Consider the following 24,479-nt stretch of genomic DNA (forward strand, 5'->3'; position numbering starts at 1 on the left):
AACCAAAAGGTTGGCAGTTTGAATCCACCAGCTGCTCCTTGGAAATATGGCAGTTCCACTCTGTCCTCTAGGATCAAAATGAGTCAGAATCGACTCAATGGCAATGCGTTGGCTTTTCTTTTTTGGTTAGTAGGGCTTACAGACTCCAATTCCATCCCTTCCTTGATAGGATCCACGGCCAGAGAGCTGAGACCCAGAAGGTTTCAAATATTCCTGTGTGGGGTCACAGCTCGCTACATGAATACAACCAGGTTCGACTCTAAAAAGCCAGGCTGCAAGCAGTGGGGTGGCTTGCCTGAGTTCTCAGAGCCAGTTACTGGCAAAGCAGGAGCAAGAACCCAGATGTCCTGATCCCCAGCCCAGGGAGCCACCAAATAAGGAAACGAATGCAGCTGCCTTCTTGAGGTCTGTCCTCTGGCTCCCCTTCAAATATCAAATTAAAAGGCAAAAGAGAAACGGCTATAGGGCTTTCCACGAACATCACACCTCTGCTGTGAAATACCACAAATATCAAACCAATCCAAAGAGTAGTTTACAGTATACGTGCAGGCGTAAAAAAAAAAGGCTGGAAAGACGAACACCAGACTGCTACCAGGAGACAGGGAGGCAAGAGTGGACATTTCTCTTTCCACTTCCTTCTCTATTTGCATTTGTTACAAGCACGCCTTACTTTTGTCACTTAAACATACAGTTAAATTTAGAAACTTTTAAAAAATATTTTGAAGTGTTTCTTGAGGAAGCATCTACCTATTATACGTGATATACATGCTATTCATGGTAGGGAGGGGCACCCCAGAAAGCCACCGTTCAGTTGGAGAGTCAAGACATCCAGAAGAAAATTACAGACTCCTAATTTGCTCTTCAGCCACATTCTACAAGTTTCAAAAAGTTAAACTTGAGGTCAGTGTGAATCTCAGAAAGCATCTTCCCTTAGAAACAACTTAAAGAAGCTGCCTGAGTTTCCAGCCTGGCCCACAAAAGCTTATTTGGGGAAAACTCTAGACCTGGGTTGGGAAACCAGGTGAAATCCCTGGTGCTGTCACTTAACTGTGTGGCCTCAGGGAAACTACTTCACCTCTCTGAGAATAAAATTGGAATAATACTTGCATATCTAAAAAAAAAAAAAAAGAGCCCTTGGGAAAATCAGCTGTGAGCTGTAACAGCTGAAAAGCCTTATTACAGCCTGTAGCAGGCAGTCCCTGCTGAAAGAATGTTCCCCGGCAGAATTCTGTCCCAGCCTAGGCACAGCATCCTGAAAACAGGTCACCTCCCTTTCTTACCTCTATCATCCAAGATCTCAGCTCCAGGCTCCAAAATCACCAGCCCCTTGCACCTTGGCCTGTATGGTGGAAGCCAGCTAGGGGTCAGGAGGCAAGCAATCTGATTAAACTAATGCCATGTAGCCTGAGTATTAGAAAGAGAAGGAGGGCAAGCCAAAAGCTCACGGGTGGGTGTTCAGGCAATGTTGACAGGGCCACAGGAGGTTTTAGAAGGTGTCTGTCTCCTCCAAACTCAGCTCCCCTAAGCCTTTCCTGCTTTTCAAAAAGGGCACCTTCTCCCCCTCCACTTCTGAGGCTGGAGATCACTGACAGCTGGCAGATGGCTCCAAAGTACAAACGAACAGTGTGGACACCAAGAGCTCACCAACCTGCCTTCTCTTCCTCACCTTAAGTCACCCTTTGGTGGTTCCCAAGGCTGTTCCCCAGGCCTCCTGCCTGGTCTCCTCCAACCCACGCTGCACACTGCCACCCAGCACCGTGCTCAAGCGCACCCTGCTGCCTCACTCCTGCTTAGACCCTCCCTGACACCCATCTCCTGCACAATGAAGCACTATCTCAAGCTGTTTTGTGGAATGTGGAAAGCTGCACAGAGGACAGCACAAAAAAGACCCATAACCCAAGGCCCTGCCTGTCACACTGCCTGTCACACTGCCTGTCACCTATGGATGAACTCAGCGCTCCAGCCACAGAGACCAACTGCTGTTCCTTGACCACCACCCCGGACGTTCCCGCCTCAGCTGCCTGTGCAGGCTGCTCCCTCTGCCCGGACAGCCTCCCTGGCCCCAACGATGGCTCACACATTTGATTACAGAAAGAAACAATACAGAAAAATAAATGGTGCGAGCCAGGCAGGTACTACTTAAGGACAAAGACAGTTTTATTCATATGGTATCTTCTATACACAGAGAGCTGGCGCTCAGTAAATTAGCTTGAATGGGGGGTGCACGGGGGAGGCTTTTCATCTTGCTGACACATCTGAGGTCATGCAGTCTGAGGTCACGCTGGGTGCGTCTTCCCATCCGTCTCCCCTGACCTCAAGGAAAGGGGTCTTTACAAGTCTTACCAAATTGCTAACTTTTCTCCTGCTTTCCTTAAAATCTAGGCTTATTCCTCCTACTCCCCAATCCACCCTCTGGCGCCTCCTACAGGCTGATCCATTCCTCCCACATCCCATGCCTGGGGGGGACAGTGCCTAGCCCAGACCTTGGGGTCCAAAGTCAGAGCACAGCTCCTTTTCTTTCCTCCATCCCCTTTTGTTCTTCCTTCCTGCCTTAAACTGTGCTAGATGCAACTGGGCCACACAGTAGGAGCTAAATAGATGTATCTGGAACAGATGCAGCTTTCCCTGGCTACTAGCACCCACACGGATAGGCTCTTTTTCAGAATTCCTAGAGCCCTGTGTGCAATGTCCTAAATAAGCAAGCCCTACCAGGCACTCAGTCCCTAAACCAGCTAATTACCAGAATCACCTGGGAAAGTTACAAATGCAGATCCCTGGGCCTCCATCCCAGCCTACTGACAGGGAGCCTCAGGACTGCGTATTTTTGCAAGTCCCTTGGGGAGTGTGAGAGTGTGATAAATAGCCCAGTTGGGGAATCCTCACCCAAGGAGCAGTAAGAAGTGCAAATGAGCTCAGAGAGCTTCCCTGTCTAAAATGGATATGATTATTTTTGTCCTTTCTCCATCACAGGGCTGTCATCAGGATCAAGTCACAGGACAAGCACGAAACGCCAGACGAACTCCAGAACCCCACACAGGCCTGAAGGAGGCCCACAGAGAAGGCAGGCTGGCTGAGGGTCTCAACAGTGGGGTAGGGACCCTCAGAGCTCACACCCCAATTGACCTGGCCTCAGCCCCAGCCTAGATTTGAACCAAGCAGGTAAAAATGAACATTTCTTTATATTAGTCCCTGTAGAAGGTTGCCAATACCAAGCAGAGCCCCCAGTAAGCATGCAAAACTGTTAGTTACCTGAATAAGTGGGAGAGCGAGCGAAAGAGCAGTCCAGCTGAGACAGACTGGACTGCGCAAAAGGAACTCCACTGTGAAAATAGGTGAAACCAAAGGAGAAACATGACAATACCACCCTGCTGACAGTGACAGCCTGGGTCCCTGCTCTCACAATGGTGACCAGACGGCACACGCGCGTAGTCTCGCCCACCTCCACCTTAGCCCCTGGCTGGCACTCTTGGGGAAACTCTAGGCCCCACCTCCCAGGCCCTCCCTGCAGGCAGGTGAAGCCCACCACCCCCAAGCGCAGGCTACATGCTATACTCTGGAGGATGGTTTCTCCCAACAGCTTCTCCAGGCTCCTGGCTTGTTAGACCCAACATCCCCTGTTCCGCATGCCCAAGCTGTCCTCCTATGTGGACTGAGCCCTGGCTCCTCCATGTCCCTCTTTCTAGGACCGAGTCAGGAGACGCAGCAAGTCAGGGAAGCTCCTCTACCTGGTGGTGAGAGAATGCCACACCCTTGCCAGGGGCCCCACACTGTCCCTGGCTGTAGCTGCATGGATCACTCCCTTCCCTGAGCCTCAGTTTCCCCACCACTAAAGGGTGGCTCCTTAAAGCCCCTTCTAGCTCAGAGGCAGTACACGTAGTGGCTCTTCTATCCCTCCGTCCTCAGCTCTTGGGTGTGCTTCTTTCATTCCCTGAAGACCAAGTGGACAAGTTTTCTCTTTCCTTGGCCTTCTACGGGAAATGAACTTTTCAAAATGGCCTGCCTCCCATCAAACCCTGCCTTGAAGCCAAGAAAAGTCTAGTGCTTCTCTGCATCCTTCTCAGGGCCAGAGCTCTGGACAGAGGGGTCAGAGGTGACTGAGAGGGGAACAGAGACAGAGGGGACAGTCGGGCTAAGTGCCCATCTTCTTCACTCCCAAATAGATTCTCTAACTACACCACCCAGGTCTTCATCAGGGCTGAGATAAAGAAATGGTTGAACAAAATATTAACCAGAGTGAAAAAGAGGCTTTATTATACACTCTGAAAATGTCAGTCCTTCCCACTACCAAGCTCATACTCTAGTAAACACACGGACTAGCATCCAAGGTGACATACACGTTTATGTAACAACCTCCACCCAGGGCTGCTCTGTCTGGCAGGAGGGGCTCCATCCAGGCTCAGCGTCAGCATGGGAAACGCCCTGCTTGCACAGCCCCTCTCTCTTATGGGAGAAAGGAGGGGATGCTGCTTTGCAGGACAGAAGCAATATGGTTCGGCAGATGGAGAGAGGCTCTATTGCAGGAAGGATCCAGGACAGAGATTAAAGAAAGAGTTTTTTAAAGCCTGCCTACAGCAGAAGAGCTGGATTGAGGTGGGCAACAAGGATGGATTCCAGGAGAGAGGCTGGGGAAAAAGGGGAGAAGGAGAAAAGAAGTGGGAGGCCTTGCCAAGAAACAGCAAGGAACCAGCATGATGAGAGGGAGACTGAGAATGGATGTGTGAGAAGCAGCTAGGTCTGGGGACAAGGAGACACTGGGTCCCAGGATTTCACAGTGGTAATACCAAGCTTTCAGCCGAGCAGACGGAAAAATGGGGTATTTCCAAGCTGCAAGGGGGAAGTTGGCCATGGCGAGGGGCTCCGAAATGGGAGATTCTGCCTGTCATATTGCACTTAAGATGGCACCAAAGATCCTGAATGTGTCCCAGGAACCATGGCCCTCACGTCACAGCAAATGTCCAACCAGAGAGCTCCTAAGCTGGGGATGGGTCCCACTAAGCTGGAGTTAGACCCAGAACTAGGCTGGTTTCCTGCCCCTCCCTGTTTGAAGAAGGGCTCTGGAGCAGATGGTTCCTCCCTCACCCCTTCTGTGGCTGCCCCACTAAGTGCCTTCACACCCCAAAAGGGACTGGGGGCTTATCTTGGAGTTGGTCTGGAACTTTTCTTGTTTTCTCCAAGGGACAGTAAAGCTGCAGGGAATGGCATTTCTCCCACCCCCTTCACCTAGGAGGAAAAAAATTGGTGCCTTCCTCCTCTTTGGGGCCCCTGGCTCACACAAATGCCATCTCCAAGTCCCCAGCCACAAGGGGGATTCAGGCCATTGACTCAGATCCATGTTAATGAGTTTTCTCTGCCACCTAATTAGTTCACAACGAACTCAGCCTTAAGAGGGAAAGAGACAAGAGGGTTGGGAAAAGGACAGAAGGATGTCAGTCTGAAACCATTACAACAAAAGGACAAGGTCCCAGCTCTAAGTGGGTTCCTCACTCCCAGAAGGCTGAATTCTCCTCTCTCAGCTTTGGGGATCTCTCAAAGCAGAAAGGTGGTGTTCAGGTGAAGGAGCCCCGGAGCCACACATAAGAGGTGAAGAAAGGAGTGGGGCCTTACCTGCCCACAACCCCATGTCATCAGCAAAAGGCCTTGCCTTCTCCCTGGTATTTTCACTAAGGCCCAAACCCACCACCTGCTGGTGGGCGTCCCTTTTCAAACTCAGAGCCAGAGAAGGAAGCAGATGGCCCAGGCCAAGGCCCATCTGCCCGCCTCCCTCTCGAAGGTCGCCAAACCAGAGGACATGTGAAAGCAGCGTTCATCCGATTCTCCTGCCCCTCAATAGCGCAAGCCCAGGGCCCAAGAGCCTGGAGAAAGGTGCGCTAGGCAGCGCACTGCGTTCCGGCGCCCGGGCGCCCTGTCCCTGGAGGTCAGTCAGAGTCGCGCAGCCCCTGGCACAATCTCAAGCGCTTCAACCGAGTGCAGCGGCGGTGGCAGGGCGCGGGCGGGACCCAGGCGAAGGCGCCGACCGACGGGTGGGCCGCCCACGCGGCTGCGGCGCCCAAGCCCGCGCCAGACCCGGCCCGCAGCCCGCTCAGCGCGGCGGCGTGGGGGCGTGTACGCCGGGAGAGGGCGCGGCGCGGCGACGCCACCCTCTCGGCCCGCAGGAGCTGGGCCCGGGAAAGCAGCCGTCCACTAACGGACTCCAATCCCCCGCCTAGTGCCAGGCAAAGGCCGAGCAGCTGCTCAGACGCCTCTCCGGCAGCGCCCCTCCCAGCCCTTCGAGGCCCTCCGCCGCGCCCACCTTCCCCAGCCAGGCCTGCCCAGATCTTGCCCCAGCCCCGGGTAGCCTCTGCGGCTTCAAGCGCACCCGTCCCTGAGCGGAAAACGTGTTCCCTGAAAGGGGACCAGCCTCCAGCCCCAATATGTCCCTAGACGAGACATGGCGAAGCCTGCGCAACGGCTCTGCTGCGCAGCCCGCCAGTGAGCCGCGTGGCCCGGACCGCGGGCGCGCAGGGACCCCGACGGGGAGAGCGTGGCCAGGCCTGACCCACGGCGCCCGGCTCCCGCAGCCCCCGGGCCGCTCACCCTCGATGGAGATGACGTGCTCTCGGATCTGGTTCTGCAGTGCCAAGTCCTCGATGCGCTCGATCAGATCGTAGATGGCGTAGATATTGGGATGCACGGACTCGAAGCGCTGGATCTCGGCCCGGATGGCCGCCGAGTTGGAGAGCGCGAACTGCTGCGGGGGACCGCCGGCCAGCTGCTGCGAGGGGCCGCCGCCACCCCCGGCCCCAGGCACAGCGCCGCCGAACTGTCCGCCGCCCCCCGCGCCGCCGCCGCCGCCGCCCCCCGGAGCCGCCAGGCTCTGCTGCTGCTGGGGGCTCTGTCCCCCGCCTGCCTGGAAGTTCATGGCTCCGGAGCCGCGGGGCCCGAGTCGGGCCCAGCTGGGGCCCGGGGCGGCGCTGCGGCGGCGGCGGCGGGCACGCGGAGCTGGCGGGGCCGCGACTACGGAGCTGGCGGCGCGGGGCTAGTGCATGGGGCCGGGGACCCCGGCAGGGCCGAGCCAGGAGCCGCCGCCGCTCACGCTGGGGCCGCCGCTGCCGGGAGCTGCCCGGCGCCGCGATCCCGCCGCCTGCAACCAGCCTCCAGCAGCAAAACAACGGGCCCGGGAGCGCGCGGCCCGGCCCTCCCCCCGCGTCATGCGCACGCACCGCCGCCCCCGCCGGCTCCGGCACACGCAGCCCAAGCCCCCTCCCCGCCGCCCCCGCCCGCCCGCCCGCCTGAGCGCCCGGCCCAGCCACCGCCCCCGCCCGGCGCCCGGCTCCCGCGGCCCCCACCCGCCAGCGCCGCCGCGGCCCGGCCCCGCCCACCGCCTCGGCCTTCCGCCTCCTCGCAGCCCCCACCCACACCGCCTTCCGGCCGCCGGCCCGGGCGGGACCGCTGCTCCGGCGTCCGCCCAGGCCCAGGCTGTCGCCTTCGCCTCCTCGCGCTGCTCTCGGCGGTGTCCGAACTCTGGACAGAGCCAGAACAGTTCCCTGCGCCTGAGGGTGTGGAGTGACGCGGCTGATTGGCCGGGTAGGGCTGGCTGCCTGCCTGGGCCCAGCTGCTTCTCACTGACATCGTCTTCCCTTCCCTTCCCTTCGGTGCAGCAAGGCTCCCTTGTCCCTGGGCCCCGCCCGAGGTCAGCCCCAGCGACCACCCCGCCCCCGTCGCTCTCGGGCCAGCGGCCCGGGCTCTCCACTGCAGTACAGGGTACAGTGCTGCAGTACAGAGGCAGACAATCTGGTTTCCCAGCTCTGTCCTTAGTTCTTTCTCCCTGAGAGCTTCATTGGCTGAGGCCTTGAAAATGACACTTTGAACAACTTCCGGCCCCCCACACCCTGTCTTCTTATGACCAGCCTCTCCTAGAAGATCTCACTTCCACCCCCTGAAAGAAGCAGGACTCTATTAGTACACAGAGGAAGAAGAGGGAGGAGTAAAATGTTATGCCTTCTTCCACCCACCCCATCCAAGAAACTCCCCACCACCCGTGTGGCTTTCTTCATTCTCTCTGTTCTCACCCCTTGTCCAACCTGACCTTCCTGATATCCACTCCTTTTGGGGCCTGGGAACTCCCTTCAATACCCCAGTTCCTCTACATTCCCATTGCCAGAGCTGCCTGCAGCTCTGCTAACCAGTTCCCGCCTGCCCTCCAAAAAGCCTCTCCTAAAACCCACAAAAGGTGGCATGTGTAGGACAGTAACCCCAACCAATCAGCCTGTCAGGGCTGTGTCCAGATAGCCACTGTCACAGTTGATCGGCACATGCCATTCTTTTCGCACACACTCCCATTTTCCATGCCAAGCCGGGCCTTTCGCCGCAGTAGCTGCCCCCACAATTTAGCTCCAGTACAAACCTAGTCACCATTCCTAAGTTTCTTGTAGCTTCCAAAGAATCAGGTGCAATCTAATCAACACTGGGGTCTCCCCGACTTCTGGAGATGTGGTTTTCTACCTGTGTGACCTTAAGGATGTCTTGTAACCTCTCTGGGCCTCATCTGCAAAATATAGGGGTTGGACAGAACACCTAACTCTGATGTTCCGTAATTCTAAAAGCAACATGTAACATGTCATTTAGATGCTGTGTTGGTTAAAGTGGTGTGTCAGCTTGGCTGGGCCATGATTCTCAGGGGTTTGGCAGTTATGTGATGATGTAATCACTTCTCTGGTGAGATCTGCTAGGAGCAGCCAATCCATTGAAAGGGAGTTTCCTTGGGGGTATGGCCTGCATCCAATGTATATGGACTTTCTGGTAAAGCTTTCTGGCTTTTGCCATGCTCTGGACCCTGCATTTGTCTCATCATCATCTGAACTCTGGCTCTTGGGACTTGAGCCAGGAGCCTGCCACCTTACTTGCCAATCTTGGATTCGTCAGCCTCCTCAGACTGTAAGCCAGCCGTCTGCCTCTGACCCACCGATCTTGGGTTCATCAGTCCCTGCAGCTATGTGAGTCAGGAGAAGCCTCCAACCTGACCCAGGCATGAACTTGGAACTCTCCAGCCTTTACAACCGAGTCAGCCATTTACTTGATATAAATCTCTCTCTGTGTCTTTATCTATTTATCTATGTATGCTGCACTGGTTTTGCTGCTCTAGAGAACCCAGCATAAGACATTTCGTACCAAGGGTGGTTCTAGAGAAACAAAATTGTAAGAATGAGTTTTCTAAATTGGTTCTCAGGTCTGGCTAGTCTTAAAGATGTTGATGACTCTGGTTCCAGTAGTAAAGAGGGCAGTGCTAATCCATGGTGTGAGGTGGCAATAGAAATACACAAAATATCACCACCAATAGATTGAGTATTGGTGAGAGGTGAGGTTCTGGGCAATGACATATTTGATAGTTTTACACAATTTTGTCAGAATGAGAAGTATAAGGAAGCTAGTTGGTCGGTCCTACTTTCACTAGACAAAGTAGTGAAGGGAAGAAATGAGTTCCGGACTTAAGAGTCAAAGCTCAAGTGCTGCATAATCAACCTCAAAGTTGCCACCTGTGCCCTGAAAGAAAGCCTTATTTCCTGTAATGACAGAGCTGATATTGCCGAAAACCAAACCCACAGTGGCTGAATTGCAATGCCAGTTGAATTCCCAATATCAGATGGAGTCTGCAAGTTAAAGTGAGGGCATTGACTGGGAAGAAATGGGACACTGAAACTTAGGATGGGGACACATGGACAGATAATCAGCAAGCTGAGGTTACTGAGCCCCTAAAATCTGTTTGAGTTGCTCCTGCCAATAAAACCATAAGCCCCTCCACCCCCATTTGATGAGATTAACCTGGCTGTGTCTGTAGAGCCTTTGTCTGAGATATCATCTGGGGCAGCATCTGATTCATCACCTGGGCCATAGCTTGAGGCAGATGTCTTACAAGACAATGCTGAATGTTTGGGGGAGCGGAGAAATCCCCACCGCCCATTTTTGCTTCTAAATGTATAACTAAAAGTCCCAAAGGACCCAAAGGATGAAGTACAAAATGTAACCAAGGAGGAGGTATGCTACACTCCAAAAGAACTGCTTTACTTTTATAATATGTACAAACAGAAACCTGGGGAATATGTGTGGGAATGGCTATTAAGAGTGCGTGATAATGGTGCAAGGAACATAAAGTTGGATCGGTGTGTTTATTAATATGGGTCTACTAAGCACAGATTCTTCATTAACTGTTTCAGCTCAAGAGGTTAGAGTAGGATCTAATAGTTTCTTTGATTGGGTTACTGAAACATGGATTACACAGTTGCCTACACTAAATCATATTGAAGTACCAGGCCAGCCTTGGTATATGGTAGAAGAAGGTATCCAAAGCTTAGGGAAATTGGCATGTTAGGGTGGATTTATCATATTGGACCCACAGACCCACACATGGAGCGCCAGAGGACACACCTTTCACCACAATGGTGAGGAACAAATTTGTGAAGGTACCCCAGCATCTCTGAAGACTGCTATGAATGCTATTTTATGTAAGTCAGATTTGACAGTAGAAGCTGCCCTAACTGAACTAAGACACCTAACTACAATGGGGCTGATTGCCTTCGTGGTGGTAGGGAGCAAGTGATTGCACTCAACTGACAAAGACAAGGTGGGCGTGGTTACCATAATGGACAGCAGCCAAAGAAGTAATCAGAATAGCCTGACTCGTATGGACTTAGGACGTTGGTAACTTAGCCATGGTGTCCCTAGGAATTAAACAGATATGAAATCTGCTAAATATTTACTTGATCTGTACAAGTGGAAGACTTCTAGGTCAAGTGAACAGCAGTCCAACTTGAATCACCAGACTAGAGAGTCATGGCCCCTCAGTCAATTCCCAGACTTGAGCGGCTTTACACACCCACAACCACTTGAATGAAGGGGAGGCCAGGTACCCTTGAGGAAGGACCCCACTATCCTGCAAAAAATTTATGCTGTTAATCTTTCTCCCAGCCCTCTCCAAAAGGATCTATAGCCTTTTATGAGAGTGACTGTTCATTGAGAGAAAGGAAGTAATCAGATTTTGGGGGGATTACTGAACACTGACTCTGAATTAATACTAATTCCAGGAGGCCAAAAATGTCACTGTGGCCCACCTATCAGAGTGGGGGCATATGGAGGTCAGGTTATTAATAGAGTCTTAGCTAATGTCCTTCTCACACAGTGGGTCCAGTGGATCCCCAAGCTCATCCTGTAGTGATTTTCCCAATTCCAGAATGCATAATTGGAATGGATATACACAGGAATTGGCAGAACTCACACACTGGATCCCTGATATGTAGCATAAGGGCTACTATGGTAGGAAAGTCTAAGTGAAAACCATTAGAACTGCCCCTAGCTAGGAAATAGTAAACCAAACCAAACCCGCTGCCGCCGAGTCAATTCCAACTCATAGCGACCCTATAGGGCAGAGTAGAACTGTCCCATAGAGTTCCCAAGGAGTGCCTGGCGGATTTGAACTGCTGACCTTTTAGTTAGCAGCCATAGCACTTAACCACTATGCCACCAGGGTTTCCAGTAAACCAAAAGCAGTACTGAATTCCTGGAGGGATTGCAGAGATCACTGCCACCATCAAGGACTTGAAGGATTCAGGGGTGGTGATTCCAACCCATCCCCATTCAGCTCATTTTTTGGCTAGTGCAAAAAATAGATGGATCTTGGATAATATGGATCATCCAAGCGGATTATCAAAAACTTAACCAGGTGGTGTCTCTAATTACAGCTGCTTTTCCAGTTGTGGTTTCATTGCTTGACCAAATTAATATATCTCCTGGTCCCTGGTTATGCAGCTATTGATCTGGCTGATGTCTTTTGCTCCATACCTGTTTCCAAGGACGGCCGGAAGCAGTTTGCCCTCTGTGGGCAAGGCCAGCAATACCCCTTCAGTGTCCTACCTCAGAGATATATCAACTCTCAAGCACCATATAATAATTTAGTCTACAGTGCCCTGGATCACCTTTCTCTTCCACAAGACACACTGGTCCATCACATTGATAATATTATGCTGATCAGACCCTAGTAAGGAAGAAGTGTCAATGACTCTGGACTTATTGATAAAACATTTCGTGCTAACCCATTCCTGTTGAGTCAATTCATACTCATAGCGACTGTAAAGGACAGAGTTTAACAGCCCCATAGGGTTTCCATGGAGCACCTGGTGGATTCGAACTGCTGACCTTCTGGTTAGCAGCCATAGCTCTTAACCACTACACCACCAGGGTGAGAAATTAATCCCACAAAAATTCAGGCACCTTCTACCTCAGTGAAACTTCTAGGGACATGTAGGGATATTCTTTCAAAAGTAAAGGATATGTTGTTGCATCTGGCCCTCCCACAACTAAAAAGGAAGCACAATGCCTGCTGGGCCTCTTTGGAGGTAACATATCTGACATTTGGTGTGTTACTCTGGCCTTTTTATCAAGTGACTTGGAAAGCTGATAGTTTTGAGCATGGCCCAGAATAAGGGAAGGCTTTTCTGCAACAGGTTCAGCCGTGCAAGCTCCTGTTCCACTTGGGCCAGATAATCCAGCTGGTCCAACGGTACTTGAAGTATCAGTGGCATATAGAGATGCTGTTTGGAGTCTTTGGCAGGCCCATATTCGTGAATCACAGCCCACACCCTGAGGATTTTGTAACAAAGCCCTGCTATCCTCTGCAGGTAACTACTCTCTTTTTTGAGGAACAGTTTTTGGTTTGTTACTGGGCCTTAGTAGAGGCTGAATATTTAACCATGGGCCACCAAGTCACCATGCGACTGAGCTACCCATTGATGGGGTGTTGTCTGACCCACAGAGCCATAACATTGGATGTGCATAGCAGCACTCCATCATTAAATGAAAGTGGTACATATGAGATCAGTCCTAAGTAAGTGGCATGAGGAAGTAGCCCAAATGCTCATGGTCTGTACTCCTGTCATATTACCATCCCTCTCCAAGTCTGCACTTATGGCCTCATGGGGAATTCCTCATGATCAGTTGACTGAGGAAGAGAAAACTGATGCCTGGTTTACAGTTGATTCTGTGTGATATGCAGGCACCACTCGAAAGTAGACAGGGGCAGCACTACAACCCCTTTACAGCACCTCCCTGAAGGATGGTGGTGAAAGAAAATTCTCCCAACGGGCAGAACTTTGAGCAGTGCACCTGTTTGTTCACTTTGCTTAGAAGGCAAAATGGCCAGATATGCAATTGTGTGCTGATTTATGGGCTGTGGCCAATGGTTGGGCTGGATGGTCAGGGACTTGGAAGGAACATGATTGGAAAAACGGAGACAAGAAGGTATGGGGAAGAGTTATGTGGATAGACCTCCCTGAATGGGCCAAAGAAGTAAAGATATTTGTGTTTCATGTGAATGCTTACCAAGGGGCGACTTCAGCAGTGGAGGATTTTAGCAATCAAGTAGACAGGATGATGTGTTCTGTGGAAACCAGTCATCCTACTTCGCCAGCAACTCCCGTCACTGCCCAATGGGCTTGTGAACAAAGTGGCCATGGTGGCAGGGATGGAAATTATGCATGGGCTCAACAACATGGAGTTCCACTCACCTAGGCCGACTTGGCTACAGCCACTGCTGAGTGCCCAATCTGCCAGCAGCAGAGACCAACACAGAGTCCCCAATATGGCACTATTCCTCGAGGTGATCAGCCAGCAACCTGGTGGCAGGTTGATTACATTGGACTGCTTCCATAATGGAAAGGTTAGGACTTTGTTCTTACTGGAATAGGCACTTACTCTGGATACAGATTTGCCTTCCCTGCACCCAGTGCTTCTGCCAAAACTACCATCTGTGGAATTACAGAATACTTTATCCACAGTTATATTATCCCACACAGCATCGCCCCAGATCAAGAGACTTGCTTCAGAGTAAATGAAGTGCAGAAATGGGCTCAGGCTCATGGAATTCACTGGTCTTACCATGTTCCCCATCATACTGAAGCAGCTGGCTTGATAGAACGATGGAATGGCCCTCTAAAGACGCAATTACAATGCCAGCTTTGTGGCAGTACGTTGCAAGTTTGGGGCAAGGTTCTGCAGAAGGCTGTATATATTCTAAGTTAGCTCCAATATAGAGTGTTGTTTCTCCCGTAGCCAGCACTCATGGCTCCAGGAATCGAGGGGTGGAGATAGAAATGACACCACTCACTATTACCCCTAGTGACCCACTCACAAAATTTTTGGTTCCTGTCCCTGAGACCCTATGCTCTGTGGGTCTAGAGGTCTTAGTTCCAAATAGAGGAATGCTCCCACCTGAAGACACATCACTAATTCTATTGAACTGGAAGCTAATAATGCCACTTTACCACTTCGGGCTCCTCATGCCTCTCTATCAACAGGCAAAGAAGGGAGTTACCGCATGCGCTGGTGTGATTGATCCTGACTACCAAAGGGAAATCTGATTGATATTACATAATGGATATAAAGAAGAGTATGTCTGAAATGCAGGAGATCCCTTATGGCGTCTCTTAATAATACCATGCCCTGTGATTAAAGTCGATGAAAAACTACAGCAACCCAATTCCAACATAACTACTAATAACCCAGACCCTTCGGGAATGAAGGTTTGGGTCACCCCACCAAAGAGCCACAACCAGCTGAAGTGCTTGCTGAGGGTAAAGGGAATATGAAACCGGTGGTGGAAGAAGGTAGTTCTAAATACTGGTTACGACTACATGACCAATTGCAGAAATGAAGACTGTAATTGTTATGATTATTTCTTCCTTGTATGTGTGCACCAAATATTTCTGTTTTCTTCACTTATAAAATATAAGATGTGTCCACATATATTGGATACCGGCCACACCTCCAAGGAAAAGCCCTTTCAATTGGTTGTCTCCTCACAGCAGATCTCATCATGGAAGTGATTACATTATACCAGATCTCATCATCAGATGATTACATCATTACATAGCTGCCAAACTACACTATAACTGTCAAATCACTGAGAATTATGGCCCAGCCAAATTGACACACAGCCTTAACTATGACAAATGTAAACAGGGCTAGTGCATTTTCAGTTGTGTGTATGTTAGTTGTATCATGTTAGGTTCATATATGACTTTATAACTGTATTTAGAGATTATGTGTGGTTAAAGGAGGTGCGTACTGGTGCCAGGTTGCTAAGGGGTGGACAGTGATGGTTAAGGTTGTGTGTCAACTTGATTGGGTCCGATTCTCAGTGATATGGCAGTTATGATGTAGTTTGGCAGTTACGTAATGATGTAATCACCTCTATAGTGAGATCTGCTAGGAGCAGCCAATCTACTAAAAGGGAGTTTCCTTGGGGTATGGCCTAAATCCAACATATATGGACTTTCTGGCAAAGCTCACTTGCTTTTGCTCTCCTCTGAATCCTGCATTCTGCTCGCATCATCTGAACTCTGGCTCTTGGCACTTGAGCCAGCAGCCTGCCATCTGACCTGCGGATCTTGAGTTCATCAGCCCCCGCAACTACGAGTCAGGAGAAGCTTCCACCCTGATCCATGAACCTGGAACTTTAAAGTCTCTACAACTTCATGAGCCATTTTCTCTATATAAATCCCTCTCTATACCTATCTACCTACCCATCTCTCTCTCTCTCTACATATATATATATGCATCATATGCATGCGAAAGCTGGACAATGAATAAGGAAGACCAAAGAATTGACGCCTTTGAATTGTGCTGTTGGTGAAGACTATCGAATATACCATGGACTGCCAAAAGAACAAACAAATCTGTCTTGGAAGAAGTACAAGAAGAATGCTCCTTAGAAGCAAGGATGATGAGACTATGTCTTATATACTTTGGATATGTTGTCAGGAAGGATCAGTCCCTGGAGAAGGACTTCATGCTTGTAAAGTACAGGGTCAGTGAAAAAGAGGAAGACCCTCAATGAGATGGATTGACACAGTGGCTGCAACAATGGGCTCAAGCATAACAATGATTGTGAGCATGGCACAGGACAGTGTTTCATTTTGTGGTATATAGGGTTGCTATGAGTTGGGACCTACCTGATGGCACCTAACAACAACATATATACACACATACACACTTCCCTGATATTGCTTCTCTAGATAACCCTGCCTAAGATAGTTGAGTAATGCAAATTGCAAGATAACTTCCCAAGAGAGATGCTGAGGATGAAGAGCTCCTCAAATGTGCTGCACCCGTGGCCAGCACACACCTGTTTTAGCACTGATGGGCTGTCTACATGTCTGTTTCATCTGTTAGTATACAAGTCACTTGAGGGCAGGTATTGGGATCCAATTCACCACTGTATTACAGCATCTTGCATACCCTTGCCATCAAGTTGATTCCAACTCATAGCAACACTATAGGACAGAGTAGAGCTGCCCTCATAGAGTTTCCAAGGAATGGCTGGTAGATTCGAACTGCTGACCTTTGGTGAGCAGCTGAACTCTTAACCACTGAGCCACCAGGGCACCTTGCATAATGCCTGTCATATAGTATACAGTTAATAAATGTCTGTACAATAAATGGGAGGGAAGGAACTAGAAATGTTAGTTCTGTAAATTATAAATCTAAATTGACATTCCCAAAGCAACATTTGGGGTACTTGTTTCCAAAAGTAGGCATGTGTTACATGAATCCTAAACCAGTTGCCATCAAGCTGACTGAATTCATGGTGACCCCATGTGTGTCAGGGTAGAAGCGTGCTTTTGGAAGTAAATCACCAGGCCTTTCTTCCAACATGCCTCTGAGTGGACTTGAACCTCCAACCTTTCAGTTAGCAGCTGAATGCATTAACCATTTGCACCACCAAGGGACTCCATGAGAACCCTGTTGTTGTTGTTAGGTGCTGTCGAGTTGGTTCTGATTCATAACAACCCCGTGTACAACACAGTGAAACAGTCCTGCGTCATCCTCACAATTATTGCTGTGTTTAAGCCCATTGTTGCAGCCACTGTGTCAAACCATCTTGTTGAGGATCTTCCTCTTTTTTACCGACTGTGTACGTTTTGTGTATGTTACCAAGGGACTGGTCCCTCCTAATAGCCTGTTCAAAGTATGTGAGACGAAGTCTTGCTATCCTTGCTTCCAAGGAGCATTCTGGCTATACTTCTTCCAGGACAGATTTGTTCATTCTCCTGGCAGTCCATGGTGTATTCAATATTCTTCACCAACACACCAAAACTAATGCATCAATTCTCCAGTCTTCCTTATTTATTGTCCTGCTTTCACATGCATATGAGGCAATTGAAAAAACCATGGCTTGGGTCAGGCACACTTTAGTTCTCAAAGTGACATCTTTGCTTTTTAATGCTTTAAAGAGGTCTTTTGCTGCGTATTTGTCCAATGCAATACGTCATTTGATTTCTTAACTGCACCTGCTTCCATGGGCATTGATCCAAGTAAAATGAAATCCTTGACAACTTTTGAATATTTTCTCCGTTTGTCATGATGTTGCTTATTGGTCCCATTGTGAAGATTTTTGCTTTCTTTATGTTGAGGTGTAATCTATACTGAAGGCTGTAGTCTTTGACCTTCATCAGTAAGTGCTTCAAGTCTTGTTCGCTTTCAGCGAGTAGGTTGTGTCATCTGCATATCGAAGGTTTTTAATGAGTGTTCCTCCAATTCTGATGCCACCTTCTTCTTCACGTAGTCCAGCTTCTCGGATTATTTGTTCAGTATACAGATTGAATAAGTATGGTGAGAGGATACAACCGCGATGCGCATCCTTCCTGATTTTAAATCATTCAGTATTCCCTCGTTCTGTCTGAACCACTGCCTCTTGGTTTACGTACAGGTTCTGCATGAGCACAATTAAGTGTTCTGGAATTCCCACTCTTTGCAATGTTATCCATAATTTGTTATGATCCACATAGCTGGTTGTCTTTTCATAGTCAATAAAACACGGGTAAACATCCTTCTGGTATTTTCTGCCTTCAGCCAAGATCCACCTAACATCAGCAATTATATCCCTTATTCTGCTTCTCTTCTGAATCCGGCTCAAATTCTGGCAGTTCCCTGTTGACATGCTGCCGCAACCGTTTTTGAATGATCTTCAGCAAAATTTTACTTGTGTGTGACATTAATGATATTGTTCAATAACTTCTTTGTTCTGTTAGACCACCTTTCTCTGGAATGGACACAAATACGGATTTCTTCCAGTCAGTTGGCCAGGTAGCTGTCTTTCAAATTTCTTGGCATAGACAAGTGAGCGCTCCAGCATTGCATCCATGTTGAAACATCTTGTCTTAGTCATCTAGCGCTGCTATAACAGAGATGCCACAAGTGGATGGCTTTAACAAAGAGAAGTTTATTTTCTCACAGTAAAGGAGGCTAAAAGTCCAAATTCAGGGTGTCAGCTCCAGGGGAAGGCTTTCTCTCTCTGTCGGCTCTGGAGGAAGGTCTTTCTTGTCAATCTTCCTCTGGACTGGGAGCTTCTCCGTACAAGAACCTTGGGTCTAAAGGATGCACTCTGCTCCCAGTGCTCCTTTCTTGGTGGTACGAGGTCCCTCATCTCTCTGCTTGCGTCTATCTTTATATCTCAGGAGATTGCCTCAAGACACAATTCAATCCTGTAGGTTGAGTCCTGCCTCACTAACGCAACTGCCACCCATCCTCCCTCATTAAGAGACAGGATTCGTAACATTTAGGAAAATCACACAATACCGAGCATCACGGCCCAGCCCAACTGATACAGACATTTTTGCGTGGACATAATTCAATCCATGACACATCTTAATTGGTATTCTATCAATTCCTGGAGCCTTGTTTTTTGTTTTTTTTTAGCCAATGCCTTCAGTGCAGCTTGGACTTCTTCCTTCAGTACCGTTGGTTCTTGATCATATACTGCCTCCTGAAATGGTTGATCGTAGACCAGTTCTTTTTGGTACAGTGACTCTGTGTATTCTTCCATCTTTTGATGCTTCCTTGTTGTTCAATATTTTGCCCATAGACTCCTTCAATATTGCAACTTGAGGCTTGAATTTTTCTTCAGTTCCTTTAGCTTGAGAAATGTCAAGTGTGTTCTTCCCTTTTGATTTTTTAACTCCAGATCTTTGCACGTTTCTTTATAATACTTTATTTTATCCTCTTGAGCCACCCTTTGAAATCTTCTGTTCAGCTCTTTTACTTCATGGTTTCTTCCATTCACTTTAGCTACTCTACATTCAAGATCAAGTTTCAGTCTCTTCTGACATTCATTTTGTTCCTTCTTTTCTGTCTTTTTAACGAACTTTTGCTTTCTTCAGGAGTTCTGGCGGCACAGCGGTTAAATGTTAATGGCTGCTAATCAAAAGGTTGGCAGTTCAAATCCACCAGCCACTCCTTGAAAAACAAATGAGGCAGTTCTACTCTGTCCAATAGTGTTGCTATGAGTGGGAATCGACTCGATGGCAATGGGTTTGGTTTTGCTTTCTTTATGTATGATGTCCTTAACGATATCCCACAACTCATCTGGTCTTCAATTATTACTGTTCAGTGCATCAAATCTATTATTATTCTTTTCTGTGCTTTAGATGAAGGTTTATGAGCAAATTGTTTCATATTAAACAATTAATACACATATTGTTTTGTAACATTGGTTGCCAACCCCATGACATGTTAATACTCTCCCCTTCTCAACCTTGGGCTCCCCATTTCCGTTCATCCAGCTTTCCCGTCCCCTCCTGCCTTCTTGTACTTGCGCCTGGGCTGGTATGCACATTTAGTCTTGGATACATGGTTGAGCTACATGTATTATCGTTTGTTTTATGGGCCTGTCTAATCTTTGGCTGAAGGGTGAACCTCAGGAGTGCCTTCAGTGCTGAGTTAAAAAGGTGTCCAAGGGTTAAATCTTTTCTTGAGATGGTCTTTAAATTCAAGTGGGATATATTCAAGATTGTACTTTGGCTATCATGGACTTGTTTTAATTTTCTTTGACTTTTAATTGAACTTGCATATGAGCAATTGATGGTCTGTTCTGCAGTTAGCTCCTGGCCTTGCTCTGACTGATACTGAGCTTCTCTATTGTCTCTTTCCACAGATGTAGTCAATTTGATTCTTGTGTATTCCCTCTGGGAAGGTTCATGCGTATAGTCACCATTTATATTGTTGAAAAAAATCTATTTCCAATGAATAGGTAATTGGTCTTGCACAGTTCTGTCATGCAATCTCTGGCATCATTTCTATCATGAAGGCCATGTTTTCCAACTACCAATCCTTCTTTGTTTCCAATTTTGTTTCCAGTAATTATCAATGCATCTTGATTGCATATTTGATCAATTTTAGATTGCAGAAGTTGGTAAAAATCTTCATTTACTTCATCTTTGGCATTAGTGGTTGGTGCATAAATGTGAATAATAGTCATATTAACAGGTCTTCCTTATAGGCATATGGAGGTTATCCTATCACTGACTGTGTTGTACTTCATGATAGATCTTGAAATGTTCTTTTTGACAATGAATGTGATGCCATTCCTCTCCAGTTTGTCATTACCAGTATATTTTTAGACCATATGATTTCTGATTTGAATGGCCAATACCGGTCCATTTCAGCTCACTGATGCCTAGGATATCTATCTTCAAGCATTTCATTTCATTTTTGACAACTTCCAATTTTTCTAGATTCGTACTTTATATATTCCACGTTCAGGTTATTAATGGTTGTTTCAGCTCTTTCTTCTCATTTTGAGTTGTGCCACATCAGCAAATGAAGGTCTCAAAAGCTTGACTCCATCCACGTCATTAAGGTCAACTCTACTTGGAGGAGGTAGCTCTTCTCTGGCGGTATTTCGAGTGCCTTCCGACCTGAGGGGTTCATCTTTTGGCACTATATCAGTGTTCTGCTGCGATTCATAAGGTTTTCACAGATCAATTTTTTAGAAGTCGATTGCCATGTCCTTCCTCCTAGTCTGCCTTAGTCTGGAAGTTCTGCCGAAATTTCTGCATCGTGGGTGACCCTGCTGGTATTTGAACTACTGATGGCATAGCTTCCAGCATCACAGCAACAGGCAAGCCACCACAGTACAACAAACTGACAAAATGAGTGGTGGATGAGAACCTTAGGGTAGGTTATTTTTAATCAAGACTGACCATCCAAGAAGTGAGGTCTCTGTGGCTAGAGGAGCCTAAAGAAAGGAGGGAAAACCCACAGAAATTAGCTGGTCCAGGCCAGGCTGGGGGTCACAACCTCTTCAGAGTAACGCTCTAATTTCTGAGCCCTGGCTTGAGTGGACGGAGTGCACCGATACCAGGTGAGCAACTACCTACTGTGTCCAGATACTTGGTTTTCATATTTATTTAGTAAAACATCTCATTTCTCATTTACAGCTGCCTGATGAGGTATGTTTTAGGAATGAAGAAGCTTAAGTTCAAGGACATTAGATAACTCTCCCAAGGTCATATAGCTGACACGCACGATAAGGATTCTGCGTTTCTGGCGGTTCTGAAGTCCATGCTTCTTCTACAGTACTACAAGTGCAAGGTAACGGACAAGGACCAGCCTTGGGGAGTGGTATCCTCAGTCAGCCTGGTGGGGCAGTCCATGGGTACTGGGTTCCGGGGTGCCTTCTGGCGTCCACTCCAACAATGGAGTAGGCCGCGGTAGGAGCCAGCAAAGCTATAGGGTCCAACCTCCCCAGAGCCTTCATTACTGCATCTCGAACAGGGCGCTCTGAGGTGCTCCAGCTGACTTTTTTCTGAAGGGACAAATGCCCGGTTGCTGGTAAGGGAGGGGTCGATCCAGCCACCGCCCAAACCTCTGGGGACCAGCGCAACCCCCAAGCCAGCCCCGCTCGGGCCCCTTAGCCACCCTCCTTCCTGGGCAGCCGGCCAAGCCCTCCGTGGGGCGCGAGGAGGGGGCGGGGCCGCGCCCGTCCGCGGACTACAACTCCCACAATGCGCCGGCCGCCCGGGAAGGAGGGCGCCTGCAGGTGCCTGCGGCCTCGGCGCCTGCGCCCGGAAGTGCCCGCGGGCCGACATGGAGCTGGCGGGGCTGGGCGGTGAGTACCGCGCGGGCCCGCTCCCGCCCCGCCCCGCCCGGGATCGCTGTGCCCTCAGCGGCTTGGGGGCGGGAAGATGGGAGGTGGATGGAGGAGCCGGGGGTGGGAGGGTGAGGTGTCGCCTTCCCCGGGCCGGGTCTGGGGTCGGCTGCGGCGTAGGCTCGGAGAGGCTCCCGGGGACGCGCGGAGTCGGCCCGCCGCGGGCTGGGGTGGGCGTGGGTCGGGGGGGCCGAGGAGGGTGGCGGGTGGCAAACCCCGGAGGCTGCCGCTTGCTTGGGGGCGGAGCTTGACGTTTGATGTGGGGGAGTTTAGGAAGCTGTTGGGGTTTGGCTGAATGGCAACGGGGGGCGCATAGAGGCCTTTCCGCCCCCTTGAAGAAACTTTAGCGACGGAGGAGTAGATAAGCTGTGGGGTGAAGTAGAGGGTGGAGTAGATAAGCTGTGGGGTGAAGCTTGGTGGGCGTTGACTTTAGGGGAGGAGTTCCTTAGAAGACCGGGGTCCTTACCTTGGGATGGGGTTTGAGTGAATTAGGGACCTGGCTAAAGAGATTTAGAACTCAGGTTACCTGAAGTTAGGACTTTCGATTTGGTGGTGGAGCGGGACACCTTGAAAAACACCTTGGGGAGTTTGTGGCGACCGGGAGTCCAAACAGTCTGTTCCGCGGGATGTGGCTTGGGTACAGGGGGCAGAGGAGTAAGGGCTATGGGAGAGCTGGAGTGCGTTCAGAGGGCTCTTGGCCAGAGAGCCAGCCTCTCATGGATTCTTTGTGCCTCTCCAGCTCGGTAGCGCAGCGGGCAAGGTGGGTGCCATGGCCCTGATTGAAGGGGTGGGTGACGAGGTGACCATCCTTTTTGCGGTGCTTGCCTGCCTCCTGGTGCTGGCCCTTGCCTGGGTCTCAACACACACTGCCGAGAGGGCCGACCCACTGCCCCAGCCGTCAGGGACCCCAACTTCAGCACAGCCGAGCAAAGCCGTGGTAGCTACCGATAGCATCAGAGGGGCGGCCCCCGGAGCTGAGGCCCCCAGCCTGAGACACAGAGGTCCAGCTGCACAGCCAGAGCCGGGCACAGGCATCCCAGGAACACCGCCACCACCAGACTCCCCACAGGAGCCCCTTGTGCTTCGGCTGAAATTCCTCAATGATTCAGAGCAGGTGGCCAGGGCATGGCCCCAGGACACCATCGGCTCCTTGAAAAGGTAAGCTGGGCCACAGCGGGGTGATGATCTGAGCAAAATGCTAAAGAATGTGGTGGGAGTGGTCACAGACCCGGGTGGGCCACCAGAGACATCCCCCTTACCTTAAAATGAAGGAACCAAGGTCCATAAGTTACATGCTGGTCCAGTCCTTGTCCCCTGGTAGCAGACCGCCCCCACTGAGGCTAGATCTGGTGGTGGGGTGTGGGGCAGAGAGGGGGGGCAGGGTTTTGTTCTAGGGCAGGGACCAGGATTGGCTGAGGCCTGCTCTCTTACCCAGGGCCCTCTCTCCTCAGGACCCATTTTCCTGGCCGGGAACAGCAGGTTCGACTCATTTACCAAGGGCAACTTCTAGGAGACGATTCCCAGACCCTGGGCAGCCTTCACCTCCCTCCCAGCTGTGTTCTCCACTGCCACGTGTCCACACGGGCCGGTCCCCCACATCCCCCCTGCCCACCGGGATCAGAGCCAGGCCCCTCCGGGCTGGAAATAGGCAGCCTGCTGCTGCCCCTGCTGCTTCTGCTGCTGCTACTGCTCTGGTACTGCCAGATCCAGTACCGGCCCTTCTTTCCGCTGACCGCCACACTGGGCCTAGCCGGCTTCACTCTGCTTCTCAGTCTCCTGGCCTTTGCCATGTATCGCCCATAGTCCCTCCACGGGCAGTGGGCAGCACTGCCAACCCCTCTGGACCTTGCTCCCCACGACGGAGTGGGAGCTGCTGTCTGCCCAGGCCTGCTTCTCCGGCCTGCCTCTTCCCTCTGTCCTGGAGCACAGACCCTCGCCGCCGAGGACTCCGGGGGCCAGCAGAGGCCCTTCCCTGTGACCTCCATGGCACCGAGCCCCCTCCTGGAGCTGCTGGCCCTCAGCTCCCACTGACAGTGGGCTCCTCGGGGTCAGGCAGCTGCTGTCGCTGCCTAGGCCCTGGACAGAGTCGGGCAACCCCACTGGGCCCATTTTAGTGCTCTGCTCTGGAAGAGGAGGACCTAGTCACCTCCAGTCCCTGATACTCCTTCGTCTGACCTGGGGACTCAGGGACTGCGACGCTTGTGGAGGGGAGCGGGAGCAGCAGATGGTGGTTTTCTGGAACACGTGCAGATTAAAAAGCTGAAGTTTTCACTCTCGCTGTGCCTGGGTGTGTGGGGCCCATGGCTGTGGGGCTGTGGGGCTGTGGGTCAGGGAGCCCTGGCCTACTGGGAGGAAAGGGAGTGAAGGACATGCAGTGGGCCCCGGCACAGCTCCACTTCTTCAAGCCGACAGGTGTCTCTCCTCTGCCCTGCCCTTCTCTGCCCCTTTTGCGCCTGCCGTCCTGGCCCCGCCTCTCGCCGGGCCCCGCCCCCGCGCCGCGCGCGCAGCTTCCGGGAGCCGGGGGCGG

General features: G+C 50.4%; 2 protein-coding genes across 6 annotated transcripts in view; one reads left to right on the forward strand and one right to left on the reverse strand.

Annotated features, from left to right (window-relative positions):
• AGAP3 (ArfGAP with GTPase domain, ankyrin repeat and PH domain 3) overlaps positions 1-7,195 on the reverse strand; it is a 93,209-nt gene extending 86,014 nt beyond the window's left edge. For 2 of the 5 annotated variants that reach the window (XM_049861895.1, XM_049861894.1), the window contains exon 1: positions 6,574-7,194. In XM_049861895.1, coding sequence (XP_049717852.1) covers positions 6,574-6,898 — 325 coding nt within the window. In that variant the 5' untranslated portion in view covers positions 6,899-7,194. Of the gene's footprint in view, positions 1-6,573 lie in introns of all 5 variants that reach the window. The other 3 variants (XM_049861898.1, XM_049861897.1, XM_049861893.1) reach the window with 2 other exon arrangements.
• A 14,633-nt stretch (positions 7,196-21,828) lies between these two features.
• TMUB1 (transmembrane and ubiquitin like domain containing 1) lies at positions 21,829-24,404 on the forward strand. Its single transcript, XM_049862472.1, has 3 exons — positions 21,829-21,913; positions 22,692-23,110; positions 23,404-24,404. Exons 2-3 carry the CDS (start codon positions 22,722-22,724, stop codon positions 23,753-23,755), a joined length of 741 nt encoding a protein of 246 aa, XP_049718429.1. The 5' UTR covers positions 21,829-21,913; positions 22,692-22,721; the 3' UTR covers positions 23,756-24,404.
• Positions 24,405-24,479: the final 75 nt, after the last annotated feature.

Source organism: Elephas maximus, chromosome 20 (genome assembly GCF_024166365.1).
Source record: "Elephas maximus indicus isolate mEleMax1 chromosome 20, mEleMax1 primary haplotype, whole genome shotgun sequence".
Lineage (NCBI taxonomy): Eukaryota > Metazoa > Chordata > Mammalia > Proboscidea > Elephantidae > Elephas > Elephas maximus.